Here is a 22,217-nt window from a genome sequence, read left to right on the forward strand (position 1 = left end):
TCTTGAATCAGAAAGGGAAATGAGGTGAAAACTAAAAAAAAAAATCACAAAAGAGTCACAGTTGACAACACTGCAGTATTGCTCCTATTTTAAACTGATTATCTTCTCAATCTCTAATTTATCTTTGTGTGTGATTGAGTGCATAATCTAACAAAAAAATATTTGAAATGACTTTAAAAAGCATATAATAATGGAAGGAAACTTGATAATCTGATTAAGAGCTCTTGCATTTCAGCATACTAATCTTGCCTGGAAATGCTTCTGGAAAAGTGGGCATAAATATTTTGTGCCAAGTCTTCTGAAGTGATGAGCATGCATAGAATGAAAATAAGTGAATACCATGGCATGATGCTTCATGTTCATAATGTAGAGCATTGTTTCTTTCATAGGGGTTGAAGCAGATCTGTTGGCTCCAAGAGGCTAAAATAAACCATTCAAAATCACTCTTTTTTAGTGTGATCAAGTGCTCAATTTACATATTGACTTGTATCATTAGAGACAAGATTATCCCAGCTATTTGGTTAATTGGTGTTTGCAATTTGTTAAGTTTGCTCTAGCATTTATTCCTGTTTTTTTTGTTAGCCTGTAATAGGCTACTGTTGTGTTGTATAAACAGTGATGAATGTCATGACAAAATATTGCACTAATTGTTTGACAGCTCTGCTATTTGTTTATTACCTGTTCATGTAGAATTGGTTTCTCAAATCCTGGGACCTATTTACAATTCAATACTTTGATTTGCAAATTTTTTTTGTTTCATTATATATAGGCAGTGAGCCAAGTACCTGCCTCATTTCCTAAGAAGCATTTGCCTTAGTTCTAAGTCTCTGAATTAGTGACAGCTGACAAACTATTTCCAAGAGTTATTTATTTACTGGTATTTTATGTCCAATAAGGCCAAATGCAAGCATATCAGCCCAGTGAAAAGCCATGATAAATGTGCAGCATGTACTACTGAATTGAATCAGGAGTCTTCATCAATCAAGTGTGACATTTGTGTAAAATGGACCTGTGGTGATTGTTTAGACCTGTCCCCTAGTGAATATAAACTGTTAAGTAAAATGATGCTGTCACCTACAGGTACATGGTACTGCCCAGCCTCCAAAGTTAACCCTCCTCCTCCTCCTAGTAGTGAGAAAGCTATGATAGAAAAGCTAACTTCTGTCATGGATAATTCCTTGAAAACTTTCAGGGAAGATCTTATAAAGGACTTTACTACAACTTGTCAATTATCTTTCTATCTGTCTAAACTTTCTTTAGCACCCTTGACTGAGAATTATATTTGTCAGATTGCTCATTCTGAGTGTCAGCACTTTGGAAGACACTTGAATATTATTACATATGGAATCCCCCCCAACTGATGATACTGTTTTCCTGTTTAATTATCTGGCCTCCATGTATGGAATTGATATTGGTATCATCCCAGTAAACATAAAAAGACATCCAAGTAGCCAACAACCCTCAGGTAGCCTCTCTCCCTCTCTTTTTCTCTGTACTATCAATTAATTTGAAAAAACAAATCATACAGAAATAATTGAAACCAAAGATACAATTTGTTTCTATGGCAAATGTCCTTAGGAAGATCAAACAAAGCTCTAGTCAAGGAGGTGAAATGCTATTGTTCAAAAAAACTTGCCAGCTGGAGCAGTCCCTCCAATTGCTCCAATGTTCTGCTGGTGACTCTGTCTCCTTCTATTCCTGTAAATTATTTAAGTGATTAGCTTGTCTCTCAAGTGCCCAGTAGTGTTCATAATAATGTTTCTTCATCTGATGCTGACCTTTCTTTTGCTTCTATTTCTAGTGTTTCTTCTGCTCTAACTTGCTCACCTACAGTTTCTTCCTTGTCATTTTACAGCATGGTATCCAACACTATTCTTAGTTCTTTGGTTCCTGCTTATACTTGTCCTGCATTCTCTCAGATTCCTACATCTCAAGGAATGAAGTTCCTTCGTTCCAATGTTGATAGCCTCCCTAATAAACTTTCATAACTTTCCTTTTGTGTGCTAATGGCAGAGGTGGATGTTGCAGCAATTACAGAAGTTGCACCTAAAACACCTTTTCAGCCTTATCACCTGATGAAATCCAAATCAATGGCTACCAACTCTTTTCTAACCTGAATTCTCCACTTTGTGATAGAGGGGTATATTTATATGTAAGAGATGGACTAAAGGTTAGTCTCATTAATTTTAGTTCTCTTATTACTAATGAAATTGAGTCTGTTTGGAAAAAAGAACACAATCAGACAATCTCAATTGTAGTCGGTGTTGTTTATAGAAGCCCCAGTGCCCCCTGTGGTTTGGACTCTGAATCTAATTTGGCTGCTATGCTATCACATGTCATATTCAGTTTTGCAAGTTATGATTTTGTCCTTTGACTTTAACCTTCCTGAAATCCAATGGATTGATGGATCTGGTTTTTGTACTAGAGATTCTCCTTTCTTCCCTCAGTCAAACAATTTCAGAACCAACTCGGTCCAGAGAGGGCAAGTTTCCAACACTCTTGATCTTGTTATTCTCAGTAATCCTGACCTTATTAAGAATGAAATTACCACACTCATTGGTAACAGTACCCATGTTGTAATTGTTTCAGAGATATGTTTGCCTACCAAACAACCCTCTTTCAAGCACCAAAAATATTACAAATTAGTCTCCAAAAGACTTGCCAATGTCAATTGGGAACAGTTTATCACCATCAATATTGAGGAGAAGTGTTCTAATGTGAAAACTGTAATTTCGCATGTTGGAAAGTCTTGCACCAGAATCTTTTGGGTTAAACAGGTAGGCTAATTAATAAAAAACATTGAGCATGGAATTATTACAGGAAAAATAAAATCTCAGAAAATTATCAACTTATTAACCAGACAACCACCCATATCAAGCAGTTGAAGATAAGGTTTGAGGAACAACTGGCTGAGGATGTTAGGGATAATCCTAAATCTTTCTGGTGTTATGCCCCTAAAAAATGTTGCAGCAGACGCACTGTTCCTGATATTCTGTATAATATTCAACCAGTTGCTGATCCTTAGCTGAAAGTTGAAATTACCAACAAACAATTTGCATCTGTTTTCCCTCCAATTCCAGTATTGTTTTCCCCCACCTCCTTTTCATAATGTATCTCATACTATTGAATCTATTCTGATTAATGATTCAATAGTTCTAAAGGAACTTACGTCACTCAAATTGAATAAATTGACTGGGCGATCATCCTACATGAATGTTGAATGGCCTTGTGTCAACCTCTTTCCTTACTGTTCAAGTTATCATTAAATGTTTCCAGGCTACCTCTGGATTGGAAAACAGCCCATATCATTCCAATATTTAAGAAAGGTAGAAAAGACCTTGCTGAAAACTTAAAACCTATCAGCAGGACATCAGCTGTTGTTAAGCATAATTAATTCTGCAGCTATTAGACATCTTGAAGCAAATAACCTCTTGTATAGCTCACAGCATGGCTTTTGTTCTGGAAGGTCTGGAAGATTCTTCTTGACTTTTCTAAAGCTTTTTACGAAGTCCATCACAAGTGACTTGCAATCAAACTACATGCTGTTAAGCTTGAAGAGAAGTCCCTGCTCTGGGTCCTTGATTTTCTTTATATGCGACCTCAATGTGTTCAGTTATTTGATGACTCTGGAAGTTGTTTTTTTTTTCTTTGTCAAAGCATGTATTGAGTGGAGTTCCTCAAGGTAGAATTTTGGGTTCTACACTTTTTAATATCTTCATTAGTGATGTTCCTTCCACTATCAGCAGTAAACTAACACTTTATGCTAACAACTTGAAGCTGATTGGACCAGCCTTGTCCTGTGAAGATCATAACCTTCAACAAAATAATATTGGACTGCTTGATCCAGTGCACTAAGGGTTAACTTCTTAACTTTAATGTTGTCAAGTGCCATGTCATTCACTTTGGCAAAATGAACCCTTTTCAATATTATTGTCTCTCAGATCACCCACTTTTCTCTGTAAATACTGAGCAAGGTCCTGGAATCACTATTGATAATGAATTAAAATTCAGCAATCATGCTAAGAAGTCTGCTGCTGGTGCTAATTTAACCATGGAGCTGATTAAGCATACTCTTTCCACTCGTTTCCCTAAAGTCGTCAATCTTCTGTATAAGGGGCTTGTGCAGTCTAAGCTTGAAATTGGAATGTCTCTAGCCTCCCCTTATTAAAAAAAAACAACAACATAAAAGTGTTGGAAGATGTGCAGAAACATGCCACCGAAGTGATATCTGGTCTGCAGGAACTTTCCTACCCTGCAAGAATAGCAAAGCTGAAACTACCAACTCTTGTATACTGGAGAAATAGAGGTGGTCCCATTTTAACCTATAAGTTATTTTGGGCTAATACACTCACAGCACTATTTTCTATTGTTGGTCCTAACTCAAGAACTAGAGGTCATCAGTTGAAACATGTTAAGCAGTCTAGCCTATCCAGAGTCCATGCTCAATTCTTTTCTTCAAGAATCATAAAAAGTTGGAATAAAATCTCTGAAAAAGCTGTTACTGCTGAATCTATGGACATTTTTAAAGGAAGACTGGATGCTGAGTGGTCCTCCAGAGAGTGTAAGCTCAACTGGGATGCTTTGGATCAGCACAGTGCACCTGGTCACTAAAGAATCCTGAATTTAACTATGGTGCTTTACAAGGAGAGATCCTTAGACTGCTCCAAGCTGCAATTTAAGGTAATGACTTGTTTGATGCTGTTAATTAGATCTTTAACAAATCCGCCACTAATCTTAACCATTTACAATGATTCAACATCAACTTTTAGATCTTTCTCACTAAAGAATACTACAGTGATAGATAGTTTGTTATCAACAGTATAATCAGAGTTTTCATCAATTATCATAGGGACAAAATGATTCTGGGTAACTCATCTAGTTAGTGTTGTTTTGAGCTACTTGATTCCGCTGCTAAATATTTGTTGATTTCTGTTTACCCAAAGTGATTTGTGCAAGGGCCAGTCTTTGGGAAATAATTTTCTTGGGAGAGGGATCAAATTTTCTGTAAGGAATAATAGCAAATTATTTTCTGCAAAAAATAAATAAAAAATGATGTGTGCTGTTCAGTTTCATAGGAATGACTGCCTATAGTTAGAATTTTTCAGTGCTGCCATTGCCAGACTTCATCTCAATTTCATTGCTTGCTTCTATATGTTACTTGGTCAACTCTGATTTGCCACAATACACACACTTTAAACAAAACACAGCAGGGTGTATAAGTCTTTTTCTTTTACTTGTTTCACGCTCTCTCCTTTATATAATTTTATAACATTGGTAACTGAAGCCACTTGTCGGTAAACATTTGCTTGTTTGTTTTCTTTTGGAAATTTTGTCCTGAACCCAGCTTTCCTTTTGGAGGAGTTGCCAGGAGGTCAAGGTCAGAAACATCGTCATGTTCATCATTTAGTTGTCTTTTGGGAGAAAAACAAGAAAGAAAAGATTAGCTTTATTGTAAAATACAATTGCACTTTAGAAAGTTGACTATATACTGCTCCATTAGGAAGGAGAGGGGTTATAAAGGGGAAAAAACTAGGAACAAATTACATAAGTATTATAGATTGTTTTAAAGTAGTTTTCATAACTTTATAAGGTTTCCTTATGAAGCATAGAAGCCCTAAGGGATTACCTTTAGAAAATTCATTTAAAGATATAGGCTATTTCTTTTCTTTCTGTTCTACCCTTTAAGTAAAGTTAATCACTGATAAGGGTGATATGCTTGGTGCATTACCATGTTTAAGAAGGCATTGTCCAATGAGCAATTATTTACTATATCAGTTTGATTAAATATTCAGAAAGTAGTATCCAATAATCAACAAGTTACTTCAGTTAAAGCATATGACCTGATTTGTCACTTTAACCGAGGTTGTTGGGTATGGAGGCAATGACCCCTAGCAGCGTGAGCCTTGGACTGTGTCTCCACTTCTCATGTAATGTTGATAGTGCATTTTAAAAAGATTATTATAAGTCATTCTTACTTTTTGGCTACATTTATTTCTGAATATGCTTAATCACTTTTTATTGATTTTTTTGTTTGCATGTTACAAATCCAAATACGGCACCAGCTGCATTGGTAAAAAAAAAAATACAGCTTTGTAAAAAAAAACTGATCATGTAACATGCCCTGGTGACACTAATCAGGTCACTAGTGTATATGTTATGTAAACAAACAGCTTACAGCTTGCGCTTTATTTTTATAATCAATATGCAGATTTGCAGATAACCATGGTAAAAAGAAGTCACCAGCAGATTGAAAAAATCTCCAGTGCACCTATATAGGTCACATGCTCCTATTTTACGGTTATTGGATAGACCAACCCAATATTCTCTCATATAAGCAGTTTATACCAATCAAAGGCATCGCTTAAAAATAAACTAAACATTAAGCCGCCTAGATTAGTAAATATCCAGTGAATGATGATGATGGTTGAGCACCTTTCCACACTTTTTTTTTCTAAATTCTATGCTGATCTTCACAACATAAACCAATGATGCAGTTGGAGCATAAGGTTTCTGAAGAATGAGCAAGTGGAATCTATGAGAATTTTTCAGCTTTCATTCAAAAAATTCAAACTTTCCCTGAATATCCCTAAAGGACCTTTACTTCACCATATAATTCCCTGAATCCCTAGACACAAAATTAGTATCCCTAAAAAAGTGGTTTTCCCCTAAAATAGGGGAGAAATCCCTAGAAGTGGAAGCCCAGGATGGCTAGGATACGTTCTGCAGATAAAGGATGACAGATTGCCAAAGATCGTCCTTGTCGGTCAACCATCTAGGGCCAAATGAAAAGCTGGTAGTCCCTGAATTAAGTGGAAGGATGTAAGGAAAGATTCGAGGGAAATGGAAGGTCTTGGGAGATTGAAAAGAGGACCTGGGAGGGGCTTTGAATAGATTGGGATAGAAGAGAAGTGTGCACGGCTGTGTTGGCCTCAGAGGGCTTGGTGCTGCGGTGAGTTGGTAGTAGTAGTAGTTGTACTGTATAACTTAATGTCTTAATCTATATATGTGTCCATTAGGGGTGGGGATTATCATTTAGCAATGATACAAGTAGTTAGTTGAGAAAGGTTTAAATTAGTTTCAGAATTTTATGGTATTTTCTGACAGAGAATAGTATCACTACACTGATACAAAGATTAAACCTGGAAGTCCTAGTACAAGACTCGTTTTTTTTAACAAAAGACTATAGCCAGTAGCAAGATTAGCTATTTGAAAATTGTTGTTAATAGTAACTGAAAAACAAGTTAGCCTATTCGAAAATTTACCATTGTTCTCTTGTTATAATCTATTTCTCTTAATTAGCTAACTTGGCATTAATATTTCGATTTCAGTTGTGATTTATCAAGGTTTTCAAAAATATCTTTCATTTCGTACAGATATTGATCACAAAATCAAAAACAAAAGTCAAGCTGTAAAGTTTTATTAAAGCAATGAGCATAATAATTTGAGTTTGACATTAAAAGCTAAATGCCAGAAATACTTTCTACTAGTGGGGTAAGATTCCCAGTAATTGGACAGTGACTAATCAGACAAATATTCTGTTTGAAATAGCCTATTAGGGATATGTATGGGACCATCAAGGGGTAGGGTGGGTGGATTGTCAGAAAAGTGACCATGATATTTGGAAAGAATATGAAATAAGGGATTTAATGATACTACTTTTGTTCTGCTAACATGTTTCTTTTAGAATTGTCCTAACTCTATGGTTTTACTGTTACAACTGAAAAGTGGGTATTTGTCCCCTTTGATATGTTTTGTCCTCGCCCCCTAGATTTATAGAAAAATATATTTTCCTCCACCTTCTATATTTCTGTTAATTGACATTACTGGCAGGTTTCTAATCTTGGACATGGTATATATAGTTGGGACTGGTTTAGTCAGTTTTTGCTGACTAAGGGTAAAGCAATCCAATTTGTAGGTGGCATATGTCATAATAGAGATTTTACTAAGATTTAAACCTTTTTAGTGATTTAGCTTTCCAACCACTGTTTATTTGACCTTGGCGCAAATTCACTTTCCAAGTATAGAAAATTCTTGTCTTCTTCTAAATAATGGTATAACCACTTTTTGCTAGTTGCAAATATTAGGCAGAAAGCCAGTTATATCAAACGGGGTGAAAGGGGGACGTTTGCTCCTTCCAAAAAAATTTCTGGGGGGAGTAAACTAAGGAAGTGTATTTTTTGAAGTAAGATAAAAAAGTATTTATGGCTTTTAAATTAGTTTTGGACTTTTTGGCTTAGTTTCAAAAACCTCGCTGCAAAAGCTATCTCCTACATATTTAGGCATACCTGGACAATCTTTGAAGGTTGGGTGACTACATTATTCCCTTGTTTTAGTGACTACATTACAATATTTTCTCGAAACATCTGGGAAATAATGACAAAGAAAGATTTGATTGTTGTAGAAATGATGTTTCAGAACATTGGGGAAGTTTGTATGACATTCATCTTAATACAAGTAGAAATTCATGTCTTGAGGAAACCAAATATACATCTTTTGCTCTGAGATTCCTAACCTGTGTTCAGTTTTTGAGGTGTTATCCAAGAGACTTGCAATTTATTTTCATCCTAAAGTAACAAATAGGAATTGTTAGATTGTTGCTCAGGAGTTTTAGTTTCCAAAAATATGTCAAGAACTTAATAGCAGGCCTACAACGTTTTCACAGTTTTAGATATTTATCAATTACAATTTTTCATCAATGAATCATTGAGGGAAGCTCATGTTTCACTATAGTAGTTTGAAATATTGTGGATTGATTTTGAGTACATAACAAAACAGTCCTATTTGTTCCAAAGGTTATTTTGAAATAAGAATAAAAGATGGCTGTTATTAGTTCTTTAGAATATTTTCATTAGTATGCTTCACATTGTAACCACCTCTGGTCAATTACTCATCAGTCAGTGATCTTGCCTTAAGATTTTCAGAGCAGGAGGCTATCTGGTGCCATTTTCTGCGCTCGGACCTTTTTTAAGATTGCAGCTATTACTGAAAATGTGCCAGCATGTATCTTGTGAAGCATTGTTTCTCTCTTATATGAACTAATCTCTCAAACAACTTGTAATTACTCAAATACTAAGACTGGCAGCACGTCATTTAGCTTCGGTTTTGCTCTGTGGCGATGCAGAATTTTTTTTATATCTTTTCTTTTATATAAAACCTGTATGATAATTAAAGAAACAACATCTGGGGTGTTGAACGGAGGAGGGGGATTGCAGACCTGTTACTCAAGGGGTCCTACGAGGTCTTAATATGGGTCTAAGTTCATTTCTTCATGCCTTGTCTACTTGTAAGTCTTGACAGATTCTGTGAAGATGAGTCTATACCTTTCCTACCTGCACAGACTGAGGATATAGGAAATCCCTTCTAGAATAATTAATGAAAATGTGCTGTTTTCTGTTTTGTGGCACTATCTCAGAAAAAAACCTCCCCCTAAAAACAGAATATTACGCATACGTATCATTTTAGACTCGTAGCACCAAAACATTGCACTCAAAGGTAAAAATTATATTCCAAAATACATGCAAAAAAAATATTTAATGCTAAAGAATAATGTTGCCAAACTAAAGAATAAATTATCTTAAGAATGACCACTTTCTAACTATTTTTAAAAACAATATTTTATTCAAGAAATTATATGGGATAAATGGATATCTCATTTAAACAAACGGCTCAGTTCATTTAAAGGGTATTTCTTTCTTTCTTGCATGTTGAACGGGGAAGTTCTCCTATTTCAACATCAAGCTAGAAAAAAAAGGTTAGCACTGACAACCATAGAAACCCCAGAACTAATAATTTTACTTTATTAGGTGTTCCTGACCAAGGAAAGTTCTTTAAGTTTTTTTAGTTGAAATCACTGCCCTCCCTTTCCTTTGTCTATAGACAATTTCTTGGGCTTTTTACAGACAACCTGTTTAAACTAGTAACGAAACATTTTTTGGCAAGTTTTTCTTTGTTTTATAGACATACCTAACCTTTGAAGTTTGGCCAACCAACCCCGGCATGTTGCAACCAACTAAAAACACATTCTGGTTTCTAAAACTGTACTGTTTAGTATTCACGATATCATATGTCATAAAATCCATTATATTGTCTGATTGTTGCACAATTTGTTGTTTTCTTTACTTTTTTCTAATGATTATCAATTTTTTATGTCAGCCTTTTCCATGACACGTACATATAATTACGATAGAATTTTTCAAATGAACTACAAGTTCGTTCAAAATAGTACAAAAAACATAATTTATTATATTAAAGTATTTTTTCTAAAAACAATAGTAGGCTGTTTTGAAAATGAAGTTAAAAGCCATGAAATATGCATGAGAAAATTTATTTGATCTTTCTAGTCTGTCTACTGAGCATGACATTTTTGCTGTTCCCGCTACACCGACTGGTGGACGTCCCTCCGGTGGTTTAGCTACTATTTTACCCAAGTCTCTTAATGCAGCTATTCTAGCAATTGATACAAATTTTTTAGCTTGTAGTTTTTCAAACGTAGTTTTAATTAATTGTTATTTTCCGACTGATTACCATGATGATATTTCTTTTGATGCGTTTACTCAATGCTGTTTTAATCTTAGTCGTTTTGTCTCTAGTTTACAGTCAAATTTGCGTACTTATATTTTAGGTGATTTTAACTGTGATCCAAATATAGCAAATGAAAGGGGTACAATTTTATCTTCTTGTCTTCCTAATTTTTCTGTTTTACCGAAGTCCCAGGATTTTACTTATATTCATTGGAGTGGTAGTACAACTAATATTGATCATGTTTTTTCTTCTAACCCAAGTGATCCTTTGCCTGTGGTTACTGTAATCGAAGATTTCCCCGTTAGTGACCACATGCCGCTTCAGTTCCTTATACCCCCTTTGGCTTCTCGTCCTTCCCCAGTTCGTTTTTCTGGTAATAAGCTTCCTAAATTTTTTGATCGGGTTGATTGGAATCCAAATTTTAGACCGCTTTACCAAGAAAGAGTTGGGACTTTAATTGATAAAGTCTATATCCCTGATAGTTTGGATTCAATGGATAGTAATCCCTCTTTGACTATTAATTGTCTTTATTTTGAATTAATCCATTGCTTAAAGTATGGTGCTGCGGCAGTTTTTCCTACTAATAGGATAAGATTGGGCGCGCAGAAACCTTTTTGGAGCCTCAATCCTTTTTTGGTAAATTCTAATAAGGCGGCTAAACAAGCGTATTGGGAATGGCGGGCCCTCGGTAAGCCAAGAGACTCGCATCCAGTTTTTTTGCTAATGAAAAAGAGAAAGGCTGAATTCCAAGCAGAGCTCCGTCGTCATAATAACCTGGTCATAGAAGAAGCTTCTTCAAATATTGATAACGACAAGGACAAGAATCTCCTTTGGAATGTTCTCCGAGGCAATAGGCGGATTAACATGCCTGATACTAATTCCACACCATCGCTGAAAGAGTGGGAAAATTATTTTTCTAAGTTGTCGACTTCGTACGATTCTAACAGTGTTGTGTTGCAATTAGATGAAAGGTTGAAGAATTTTTCAACTGATTACAGGATTTCTGAGGATATGTTACGCGGAGCAATCAAAACGTTAAAGGCGCAGTCGGCTAAGGATCATGATGGCTTATTTGCTAATCACCTCAAACTTGCTCCTTCTTCTTTTCTTATTACTCTACTGGCATTTTTCAACCTTTTACTTACTACTGGTTTAGTACCATCGTCATTCTATATTGGCATAGTTACGCCTATTCCTAAGAGCGGGAAAAAAGACTTGTCATCTTGTAGTTCCTGGAGGCCAATTACTAGGGGTTCTATGATTGGGAAAGTGTTTGAGTTGTGTTTGAAGGATCTTCTTGAAATTCTTGACACTGGTTCTAATCAAGTTGGTTTCAAGAGAGGTTTGGGATGTGACCATGCCCATGCATCTTTCAGCAAAGTTATTGAAGAAGCGAGAATCTCTGGTCAACCGCTATACGCCCTCTTGATTGATATCAAAGGGGCCTTTGATAACATTTCTCATGCATCCGCTCTGCTCACTTTAATCCATGCTGGATTGCCCCTAGCTGTCATACGAGTCCTTCGCTCTTGGTATTCTGGTTTAAAGATCCGTATCTGTCCGAGTTCGTCTTCATCTCAGTCCAAATTAATTCAAGTGGGTAGAGGAATTAGACAAGGAGGAATTATTTCTCCTTATATATTCAATTCTTGTTTAGCTACTGCCCTTAATTCTCTTTCCTGCTCGTTTGTTTCATTATTTCGAAATGTGTCTTACATTGCATATGCTGATGACATTATCCTTCTAAGCCGGTCCAAGTCTAGTCTTGTTTCTAATTTTAATATTTTAATTAATTGTTTAAAAGGTTTGGGCCTTTCTATCAGTTTTGAAAAATGTCAATTTTTTGTTGTAAATTGTTTAGAGGATAATGTCAGGGCGACTCTCGATTGCGGCAATGGTGTTATTTTTCAGTCGTCGCCAATAGTCACTTATTTGGGATTACCTTATGCTGCTTCGAAAAGAGATTTCAAACCAGTCCTGGTTCAGCATGTTCAGATGAAACTACGCAAGGCATTTGGTCTTTTAATTCGTTTTCGGGGTCTTTACCGTCGGGACGTCCTTGGTCGTATGTATAGCGCTGTTGCTCTGCCTCACGTATTGTTCCCGTCCCTCCTCTTCCGAAATTTCCGACCTTCTGATCTTTCGCCCATTAAAGTTGCTTATTTTAAATTCTGTAAATTTTTACTTGGTTTCCCCCTTTCTTTTAGTAACACTGAGATTGTTTTAAAGCTTAATGTGAAGGATCCTGTAGTCTGTATAAACAAAAAATATAAAACATTTGAAGATAGGGCGAAAATTAGCCTTTTAGGCCACAATTTATTTCCGTTTTTTAGTAACAGTTCTGGCTCTTCATGATTTATAGGCTAATCTATTTAGCAAGTTTTTTTTTTTTTTTTTTTTTTTTTTTTTTTTTTTTTTTTTTTTTTTTTTTTTTTTTTTTTTTTTTTTTTTTTTTTTAAGTGTTCGATCAATATTTGATAGGTTTTGATTGTAAGTGTTATCAGTTGTTTTTTCTTTATATTATATTGTAGCGTACTCCTCATTTTTTGAGGGAAATAAAGAAAATAAAATAATAAAATAAAATAATCAATCATTTTGTTGCATAAGTGTAGCTATAGCCAGTAGATTTCAGTCATGGTAACTGTGTTGTAATAATTATCTATAGAAGTGTGTTGACTGTGTAATAGTAACTAATTCACTTTCATTAATTTTAGAAAGAGAAGGATCTTGAGCTAGCAGCTTTAATCGGTCAAAGTCTTTTGTGCAAAAATAAGACTCTAGAAGAGAAACTGACATCATTGGATTGCGAACTTTCAGCCGCAAATGAAGCCGTTACCCAACTTAAGCATGATCTAACACTGAAAACAGAATTACTTCAGTTATACACTCATGACATTGAAGACTCTGGTTCTGATGGAGGTTGGTATTCTTCTTAAAAATTAAATAGGGATGAATGTCCTAGTCGTTTTGTAAGGAAAGGGGGAAATAATTGCAGCCCTCCATTGTCCAGGCTTGAAGGAAATCATGAGTACTCAGAACAAAAATATATGGGCCAGTGGGTCATAGCCTTTCAATAAAAGATTATTGCTTATAACTGTTGTCAAAATGTTATTATTTAATTAGAGAAATGTTATATCTAATTAAAGAAGCACCAGTTAAAATGTGAAAATAGGAGTGGGCATTCTACATTCTTGAAGGTTTTGTCCAGATTAAGGAGGTATGGTGCTTCAAAGCCTGCGTTTAAGCTAGAATATCCGATTTATCCTGTATTTTAGTACGTGTTTTTTCTTTCACACTTTTCTAGGGAGTGTCTCCCAAACTCATCCCTGAAGGAAGGCATTATCCCCACCAGTGTGAGTCGTTAATTACTCCCTGGATGGTCATAAGGTATGAAGAGTAGCTAGATATTTCTGATGTAGCATTGTGTTTGAGTATGTATTCAAACCAAGTATTTTAAGTTTTAAGAAAAATGCCGTTTATTGAATATCACTTATCTAAATGAAAGGCACCTTTCTAAAACTGACAATGCTAGCCTGTGTGCAGGGTAAGACAAATAAAAAAAGACCCCCCCCCCCCCAAAAAAAAGAAGAGAAATATAAGTCTTGTTTTTAGCTTAAGATAGTTTTAAGGGGCTCTAATTAAATAAAAAAAATGTATCGGCATTCATCGAGTTACAAAATTTTTGAAAGATCATAATTGTACCGAGGGCTGTCTGTTAGGAAGAAGGGGGGGGGGAGTAAGAGGACTTTTCCAGGAGAGGATTTCGGATTTTATGTTTTGATTTATTTTTTTTTTTGTCGATCAGGCTCTAATCAAGCGTTACTTATCCATTTCCCCTCCTATTTATCTCCCCTGAAGTGCAAGTATGTGGAATTATTCACAAAAATAATAATAATAACGACACATGCTTGTAAAATAGGCCAAATATTTACTAGTATCCTACTCTGCAAATTGTAGAACGGATGTACGGGTACCAGCATATCTATAAAAGTAAATTCATTCATTAGTTGAGATTTGTCTTCACTAAATGCCCTAGTTACCTTGTTTCTAATTTATCGAATTTGTTGGAAAAGCGGTTTCGAATTATCATGTGCAGAAGATATGAGAAATAATGGTTGTAATTTATTTTGTTGACTTAGAAAAGAAAGAAATATATATTCCTTTTTAAAAAAAAATTCAGGAAAATTTCCTTTTTTTATTATAAAGTGTGAATTCTTTTAAAAATCACTTTGAAAAGTAAGTAAGTCAGTGGAGCTTCAATGAAAACCAATTATAATACAAATATTTTCTTTTCAAGTTATTACAGCATTGAAGATGAAAATAAAAATTACTGCGAAATAAAATCTTGAGCTGATTGTCTTTCAACAATTGATATCATTATATATCAAATATTCAGTTTGATTTTATTTGCACTTTCCAAGACTGTTCAAGACACATATAGTTTTCAGTAAAGCCCCAGTGACCAAGAAGGTTTTAGACTTTTACAGTGATAGAAGGAAGCAAAACCTAAACTCTTGTTTGTAGTAACTTTTGTTCGTTTCAAGGTTGATTTGCATATTCATTTAAATTTCACTAGTTTTAAGATTTCTTTATCCATTTATATTAGTAACTATTTTATGTTTGTTTCCTATGATTGTTTATTTAAATTCTGTTTGTTTTGGGTTTCATTCATTCTTCAATAGCAATTTCTTGTAATTTATTCATTTATATTAGTACTTGTTGTATGTTGTTTTGCTATGATTGTTTATTTCATTGCTGAGCTTTTTGGGCTTCATTTATTCTTTAATATTAATTTCTTGTCGTTTCCAGTTTGAATTTTAACAGGTATTTGTATCTTCAGATCTTGTGTTTAATAAAGTCTTTACTTTTCTTTGAAAAACTTCTTTTTCGGAAAGTTTTTTAAATTAATTGTGTTCGTCTTTGATTGCAAAAAGTTTGAAATTTTTAGAAAATCCCTTATTTAAAAATACCTTTATATTTTTACACAAAAATACCTTTACACAAAAAACGTATATTCTAATAATGGACAACTTACATATGTTACAATCCTTTCCTTGGGGGCTAAGAAGGATTTCTCAGACCCTAAGGTATAGAAATTTGAATTTAGGACTGTTTTGAACAAAAAAGCTATTTCAAATGTTTATAAGATTCATTTTGGGGGAAAAAGTACAAGAAGGGGGGGGGGGGAGCTTGTTACTTTTTGCTCCTTTCCGATTCTTAAGAAGGGCACAGTAAATTTCAATTTCTGATCGAATGAACTTCCTCCAAAGATTATGCAGTCACGCCTTTCATAGAAGCTTTGTATGTTAACGATGGGCTATTAATAAAACTTACAGCCCTTTCCTTCGGGACGGGGGGGGGGGGGTTCAAACCTGAAACCATGGCTATTTGAGATTTGGACGATTTTGAACAAAATGGCTAACTCAAAATTTTGATCGAAAGCATTTAAAAAAGGAGGTTGAGAGATGGGGTGCCCACCGTCTGATTACTCTTGACTTTTAAAAATGGAGCTAGAATATTCAATATAAATCGAATGAGGCTTTTCCGAAGTCTATACGATTGCCCCTGCGACAAAAACCTTATATATAAACAATAAACAGCTTGCATAACCTACAGCCCTTGCCTTGGGGATAGTGGGAAGTTTTGTCAACTCCGAGGAATAATTATTTTAATTACTTCACCTCCTAACTATTTCTGACATAATGACCACCTCAAAGTTTTGATTGGATGCGTTTGGGGAAAAGAGGGTTTGGAAAGGAGAGGATATGCCCTCCAAACACGTTTGACTCTTAAAATGGGCACTATAAATTACTATTCCCAATTGAATGAGCCCCCTCCGAAGTTTATAACATCACCACTTATATATGAAGCGCCCCTGGAGAAAAAATTGGAGCCTTATGGCTTTGGAATTGAGGGGGGGGGGCTGGGCTAGTTACCTTCGGATCATTTTTTACTCTAAAAAAGGGAACTAGAACTGTCAATTTTTAATCATTTGAGTCCCCTCCAAATTGTATACGATCACCTTTACGTAAAAACTTTATATGCCCCTGGGGCATAAGTTACACCCCCCCCCCCCCTAGGTTTTTTTTTGGGGGGAGGGGTATGTGGCCCCGAAGTTTTTGTTATCTTATCGTCGGACAATTTCAAACAAACTGGCATAAAAATTTTGATCGGATGTGGAAAAGAAGGTCTATGTGTGTGTGTGTGGGGGGGGGGGTAGATACCCTCCGATCCCTTTTGACTCATAAAATGGTAACTAAAACTTCCAATTTCCAACGAAACGAACAACCTCTGAAGTTTATACGACCCCATCCCCCCTCTTACATCCATCCCAGGGTTCGTTTCGACTCTGGAGTTTTTATTATCTGATTTTTGAACTGTTTGTGACAAAATGGCTACCTCAAAATTTTTATCGAATGGGTTTGGGGAAAAACGTCGGGGGGGGGCTAATTGCACAAACTAGAACTATCAATTTCCAATCAAATGAGCCCTCTCTAATGCTTATATGAGGATCACTTCTGTAAGAACCATGTATTCCCCCAGGGCTTAACTTACAACGCCTGCTTCCGGGCCCTGAGGGGCTGGTTTGACGTGGAAGTTTTTATTATATGATGTTTGAACTGTTTAAAAAATGACTATCTCACAATGTGTATCGGATGGGTTTAGCGAAAAAAGGACTAGAGGGGGGCTATTTGCCCTTTAATCTCTTTTGGCTTTTAAAAATTGAACGAGAACTTTCAATTTTCAATCAAACGAGCTGTCTCTGTAGTTTATACGAGCGTCCCTTCTATAAGAACCATATATGCCCCCAGGGCATAACTTACAATACCCGCCCCATAGCCTTAGGCGTTGTGTCGATCCCGGAGTTTGTTATATGATCTTCGAACTATTTTTAACAAAATGGCTATCTCAACATTTTTATCGGATGTATTTGGGGAAAAATAGCGTGGGGGGGGGCTAGTTGTCCTCTGATCTCTTCTGAATCTTAAAAAGTGAGCTAGAACTTTCAAATCTGAGCCCTCTCTGAAGTCTGTACGAGGATCCCTTCTATAAAAACTATATATGTCCCCAGGGCACAACTTACAACGCCTGTCCCGGGCCATGGGGGTTTTATTGACCCCGGAGTTTTTATTATCTGATGTTTTATCTATTTTTTACAAAATGCCTATCTCAAAATTTTTGTCGAATGGGTATAGAGAAAAAGGGTGTCGGTGGGGGCAAGTTGCCCTCTGGTCTATTTTGACTCTTGAAAAGTGAACTAGAAATTTCAATTTCGAAGCAAATGAGCCATGTCTTAAGTTTCCACGAGCATTCCTTCTATAAGAGCCATGTATGCACTCAAGGCATAACTTACAACGCCTGCGCCCTGGCCCTGGGGGGTTGTGTTGACCCCGGAGTGTTTGTTATGTGATCTTTCAACTATTTTTAACAAAATGGCGATCTCAAAATTTTTATCGAATGTATTTGGGGAAAAAAGGGTGTAGGCGAGGGGGGGGATAGTTTCCGTCTGATCTCTTTTGACTTAAAAAGTGAACTAGAACTTTCAATTCTCAATCAAATGAGCCCTCTCTGAAGTTTATACGGGTATCCCTTCTGTAAGAACCACATATGCCCTCAGGACGTAAATTACAACGCTTTCCCCGGGGTCTAGGGACGTTGTGTCGACCCCGGAGTTTTGCTATATGATCTTCGAACTTTTCTAATAAAATGCCTATATCCAAATGTTTATCGGTTGTATTTTGGGGAAAATGGGCGGGGGGGGGGGGCTAGTTGCCCTCTGATCTCTTTTGGCTCTTAAAAAATGAACTAGAATTTTCAATTTTTAGTCAAATGAGCCCTCTCAAAAGTTTATACGAGCATCCCTTCTATAAGAACCACATGTGCCTCCAGGGCATAATTTAAAACTCCTGCCCCCGGGCCCTGTGGGGTGTTATTAACCCTGAAGTTTTTATTATCTGATGTTTGAATTATTTTAACAAAATGGCTCTCTCGAATCTTTTTATCGTATGAGTTTGGGGGAAAAAGGGTGCGGGGGGCTAGTTGCCCTCTGATCTCTTTTAACTCTTAAAACTTGAACTAGAACCTTCATTTTTCATCACATGAGCCCTCTCTGAGATTTATACGAGCATCCCTTCTATTAGAACCATATATGCCTATATGGGCATAACTTGCAACACCTTCCCCCGGTCCCTGGGGGGCCGTTTCGACCCTGGAGTTTTTGTTATATGATCTTGGAACTAGTTTTAAAAATGGCTATCTCAAAATTTTATCGGATGTATTTGGGGAAAAAAAGGCGTGGGGGCTAGTTGCCCTCCGGGCACTTTTGACTCTTATAAAGGGCCACAAGACTTCCGATTTACAATCGAATGAGCCCACTCTGAAGTTTGTACGACGCCTTCGATGCCTTCCATATGAAGTGTCTCTGGGAAAAAAAAAAAATAATGGAACATTAGAGCCGTATGGCCTTTACCGTATCGTTGCCTCTGAAAGGACCTTTACATGCATTCATTTAAATTACAACAAAATAGGACACGAAAAGATTCCTTTAGATAAAATGGTGGATTATGCCCAAAATTTTGTTTAAAGTTTAATATTTTAGTTCTTGAGCAGAAAAACTAAAAAAAACGGTACATATTTGTGTAATTAACACATATTATAAAACTAGACAAATAAAAAACGAAGAGAAGTTAGTTTAAGGAAGCAATTTCCACATAGAAGTTCTTCAATGATTGGAGCACAAATGGGCAGAAATAAAGTCATGGACCAATTAAAAATTGAAACGAGCAAAAGTAATGAAACCCAAAATGAAAAGAAATCAAAATGAATAGTCACAAAACGTAAAGATAATAGATGGATGAATAGATGAATTCTAAAACGAACACAAATTAAAATGAATTATTATATCAAACTGAAAACGAACCGAAATTACCACAAATAAAAGTGAGCTAGCACTGCCCTAAACCCACTAAAGGCCAGAGTGACATTTACGCTTTAATGGACACAAGTATATTTTGAACAGTTTCTCTTTTATTATTATTATTAATTTAAAAAAACAAACTTTTTCCACAAAAGGAGTTTTTTAGGTTTCTTGAAAAAATACAAATGAATGGCCATTTTCAGTTTAATACACATATGCTGATAAATATTCCTTAAAATTTTAATAATATCTGATTTATTAAAGTTATAAAAGTGAAAACATTAAAAAAAATTCAGTAAAGTGCAAATTATATTCTGGCCTTGGTAAGGCATATGGGTTTTGAGCCCATATGGATTTCTGTTCGTTTTAAGTTTTAATGTCGCTCCTTACTTGCAGTTAAAAAATTAGTTTTTTTTTATTTAATTAGAAGTAGGCCCGAAAGTACCAAAAATCCTGTGAAGCCTCAACAGCAAAAAAAAATCAAGCCCCCCCCCCCCGACAACCCTCCTTCACCAAACGAATCTGATTAATTTGGGATAAAGAATCAACAAACAGTTAGCAACTGAATATTAAATACAGCTGTATTAGATTCAGAGGAAAGAAAAGAAAGGAAAAAATATATTTTCCTGGTTTAAAGGAAAGAAAGTATGAACAAAATTTACTGTATGATAGACAAACACAATTAGCTTCATTGATTAAGATTTACTTACATCAATTCCTGGATCCAATACACATGTATTTAATATTCAGTTGCTAATTGTTTATTGATTCTTTATCCCAAATTAACTCTTCTTTAAGCTAAATGTTTTGCTTTAAAAATAATTAGGATCATTTTAAAGGTTTCATTGGGTATCAATTTTCCACAAGTTGGTATAAAAAATATAAATCAAAATGGTTTTTAAAGTGTCCTTTTAAAGTATTAAAATTAAGTTGAAGTCACCATACCTGTAATCTTTATTTTTTTGCTGTTAAAGCTTTGACGATAAAGTTGTGTTTTTTCGAAATACACAGGATTTTCGGCAAATCAAAAATAATACCCAAATCCTTTAAAAGAGAGAGGGAGAGAGGGAGCCCTACTCTTATTTGTGATGCTCTTATTTTTAAATTTTGATTAGCCTTGTGTTTTTCTTTTGTATTTTCACTGCTCTAATCGTTTTCAGTAAAGCACAAATGACACTCTGACCTTTAGAGAGTTTAGGTGGATGGTACGCCAACTCTTGTCTGTGGCAGTTCATCTTTGTTTTAAGGTTACTTGATTATTATTTTTAATTTCTACTCTTTTCAGAATTCATCTATTCATCCATAAAAGTATCTGGTATCTTTGTTTTATGCGATGATTCATTTTAATTTATGTTTGTTTTGGGTCTCGTCAATCCATTCATAAAAATTTCTGTTCGTTTAAAGTTTGAAATGTAATATGATATGATTCCCACTCGTTTAAGTTTTAATATGGTTCTTTACTTTTGATTGAGGAACCTATTTATGCAAAATGTTAAAAAAAAAAAATGAAAATTATGACACAAAAGATCTTAACATATTAGTTTCCCCCTGATATACCTTTTTGCAAGGAAGGCCATTGTGTAAACTACTACATTATTTCAATTTGCTTCCCATGTCTGGGACTAGCTGTGCTTAAGTTTTTATTTAAGAATGAAGTTTTTTTATTTCTAATTTTTACAAAGAAGAGTCCCACCTGTAAATCTAGCAAAATCTCAATGCTTACCATTTTGTAGAACTTTTTTGGGGAATTTTTGTTTCTACAATGAAATTTATCACAGCAATCCTTGATTGGCGCTGTTCCCAAGTTTAATCTAATATTAATTTATAATTATTCCTGCTTAATATCTTGTCTATAATTAAGATCGAAGATTACGGGATACTTATACGAGCAAAGTCAATACCGCATTTGAAAAAAAGAAAATAAAAAAAAACATTAAACGCCATCGTCCTCTTAACACTGAAATCATAAAGTAAGCTATATTATACCTGTATAAAGATATTCTTTTTTTGTTTTTGTTACTTTTGTTTTTCATCCAGAACTAGAATTGCCTGTTTTACTAAAATGGCACAATAAAAATATTTTTACTTTTTTTTTTCTTTTTTTTTTCTTTTTTTTTACGAGCCAATGTTAAGAATACTAACCTATTCAAGTCTATTTTTCAGCCAATAATAATATTTCAAAAACAAAAGAATTTTCCCACTTAGGGTGAATTTCAGATTGTATCCACACACCCTTAGTTATAGTCGGAAATATGTCTGTTTTCTGTTTGATGAAGGCTTTCCAGTCTTAAGACGGATCTTTTTTTTGTATCAAATTATTATCATTTTAGGCACACCATTGGGTCTTCGTTCACTAACACTTGATTTGTTGCAAAGAAAAATCTCAGGACTTGAGGCGGATAACAAAAAACTCCGAGTTGAAGCTTCACAGCTAGCAAACGAAACGGACGATACCGAAGAAAAAGAACAACAACTGTTGCAAGATATTTTTAATCAGCTAAGTAAGTACTTTCATTAGTTAGTGGTGGCTGGTGACGAAATCAAATCAAGACCTCTAGTTGGCTCATTAAGGCTCTTCTGCAAATATTAAATCAGGAGTCCTTCACTTGTGCTTTGTTTATCTACTAGAAAGGGTAGTCAGATGGAAGCTAGTGTCCTGGCTGTTCTTTAGGGTTTCTGGACATAACTGGAGGTTCTGGACACCTGACATCCTCGGGGAGGAAGCTAGATTCTAGTCATCAGGCTATATACCTGAAGGGGTTGTCGAATATTGGCAATG

General features: G+C 35.3%; 1 protein-coding gene across 10 annotated transcripts in view; it reads left to right on the forward strand.

Moving 5' to 3' along the window:
• Positions 1 to 22,217, forward strand: part of LOC136033896 (trafficking kinesin-binding protein milt-like) — a 143,891-nt gene that overhangs the window by 51,215 nt on the left and 70,459 nt on the right. For all 10 annotated transcript variants that reach the window (XM_065714886.1, XM_065714887.1, XM_065714884.1 and 7 more), the window contains 2 exons: positions 13,236 to 13,440; positions 21,769 to 21,939. In XM_065714886.1, coding sequence (XP_065570958.1) covers positions 13,236 to 13,440; positions 21,769 to 21,939 — 376 coding nt within the window. The remainder of the gene's footprint in view (positions 1 to 13,235; positions 13,441 to 21,768; positions 21,940 to 22,217) is intronic.

This window comes from Artemia franciscana, chromosome 12, assembly GCF_032884065.1.
Source record: "Artemia franciscana chromosome 12, ASM3288406v1, whole genome shotgun sequence".
Lineage (NCBI taxonomy): Eukaryota > Metazoa > Arthropoda > Branchiopoda > Anostraca > Artemiidae > Artemia > Artemia franciscana.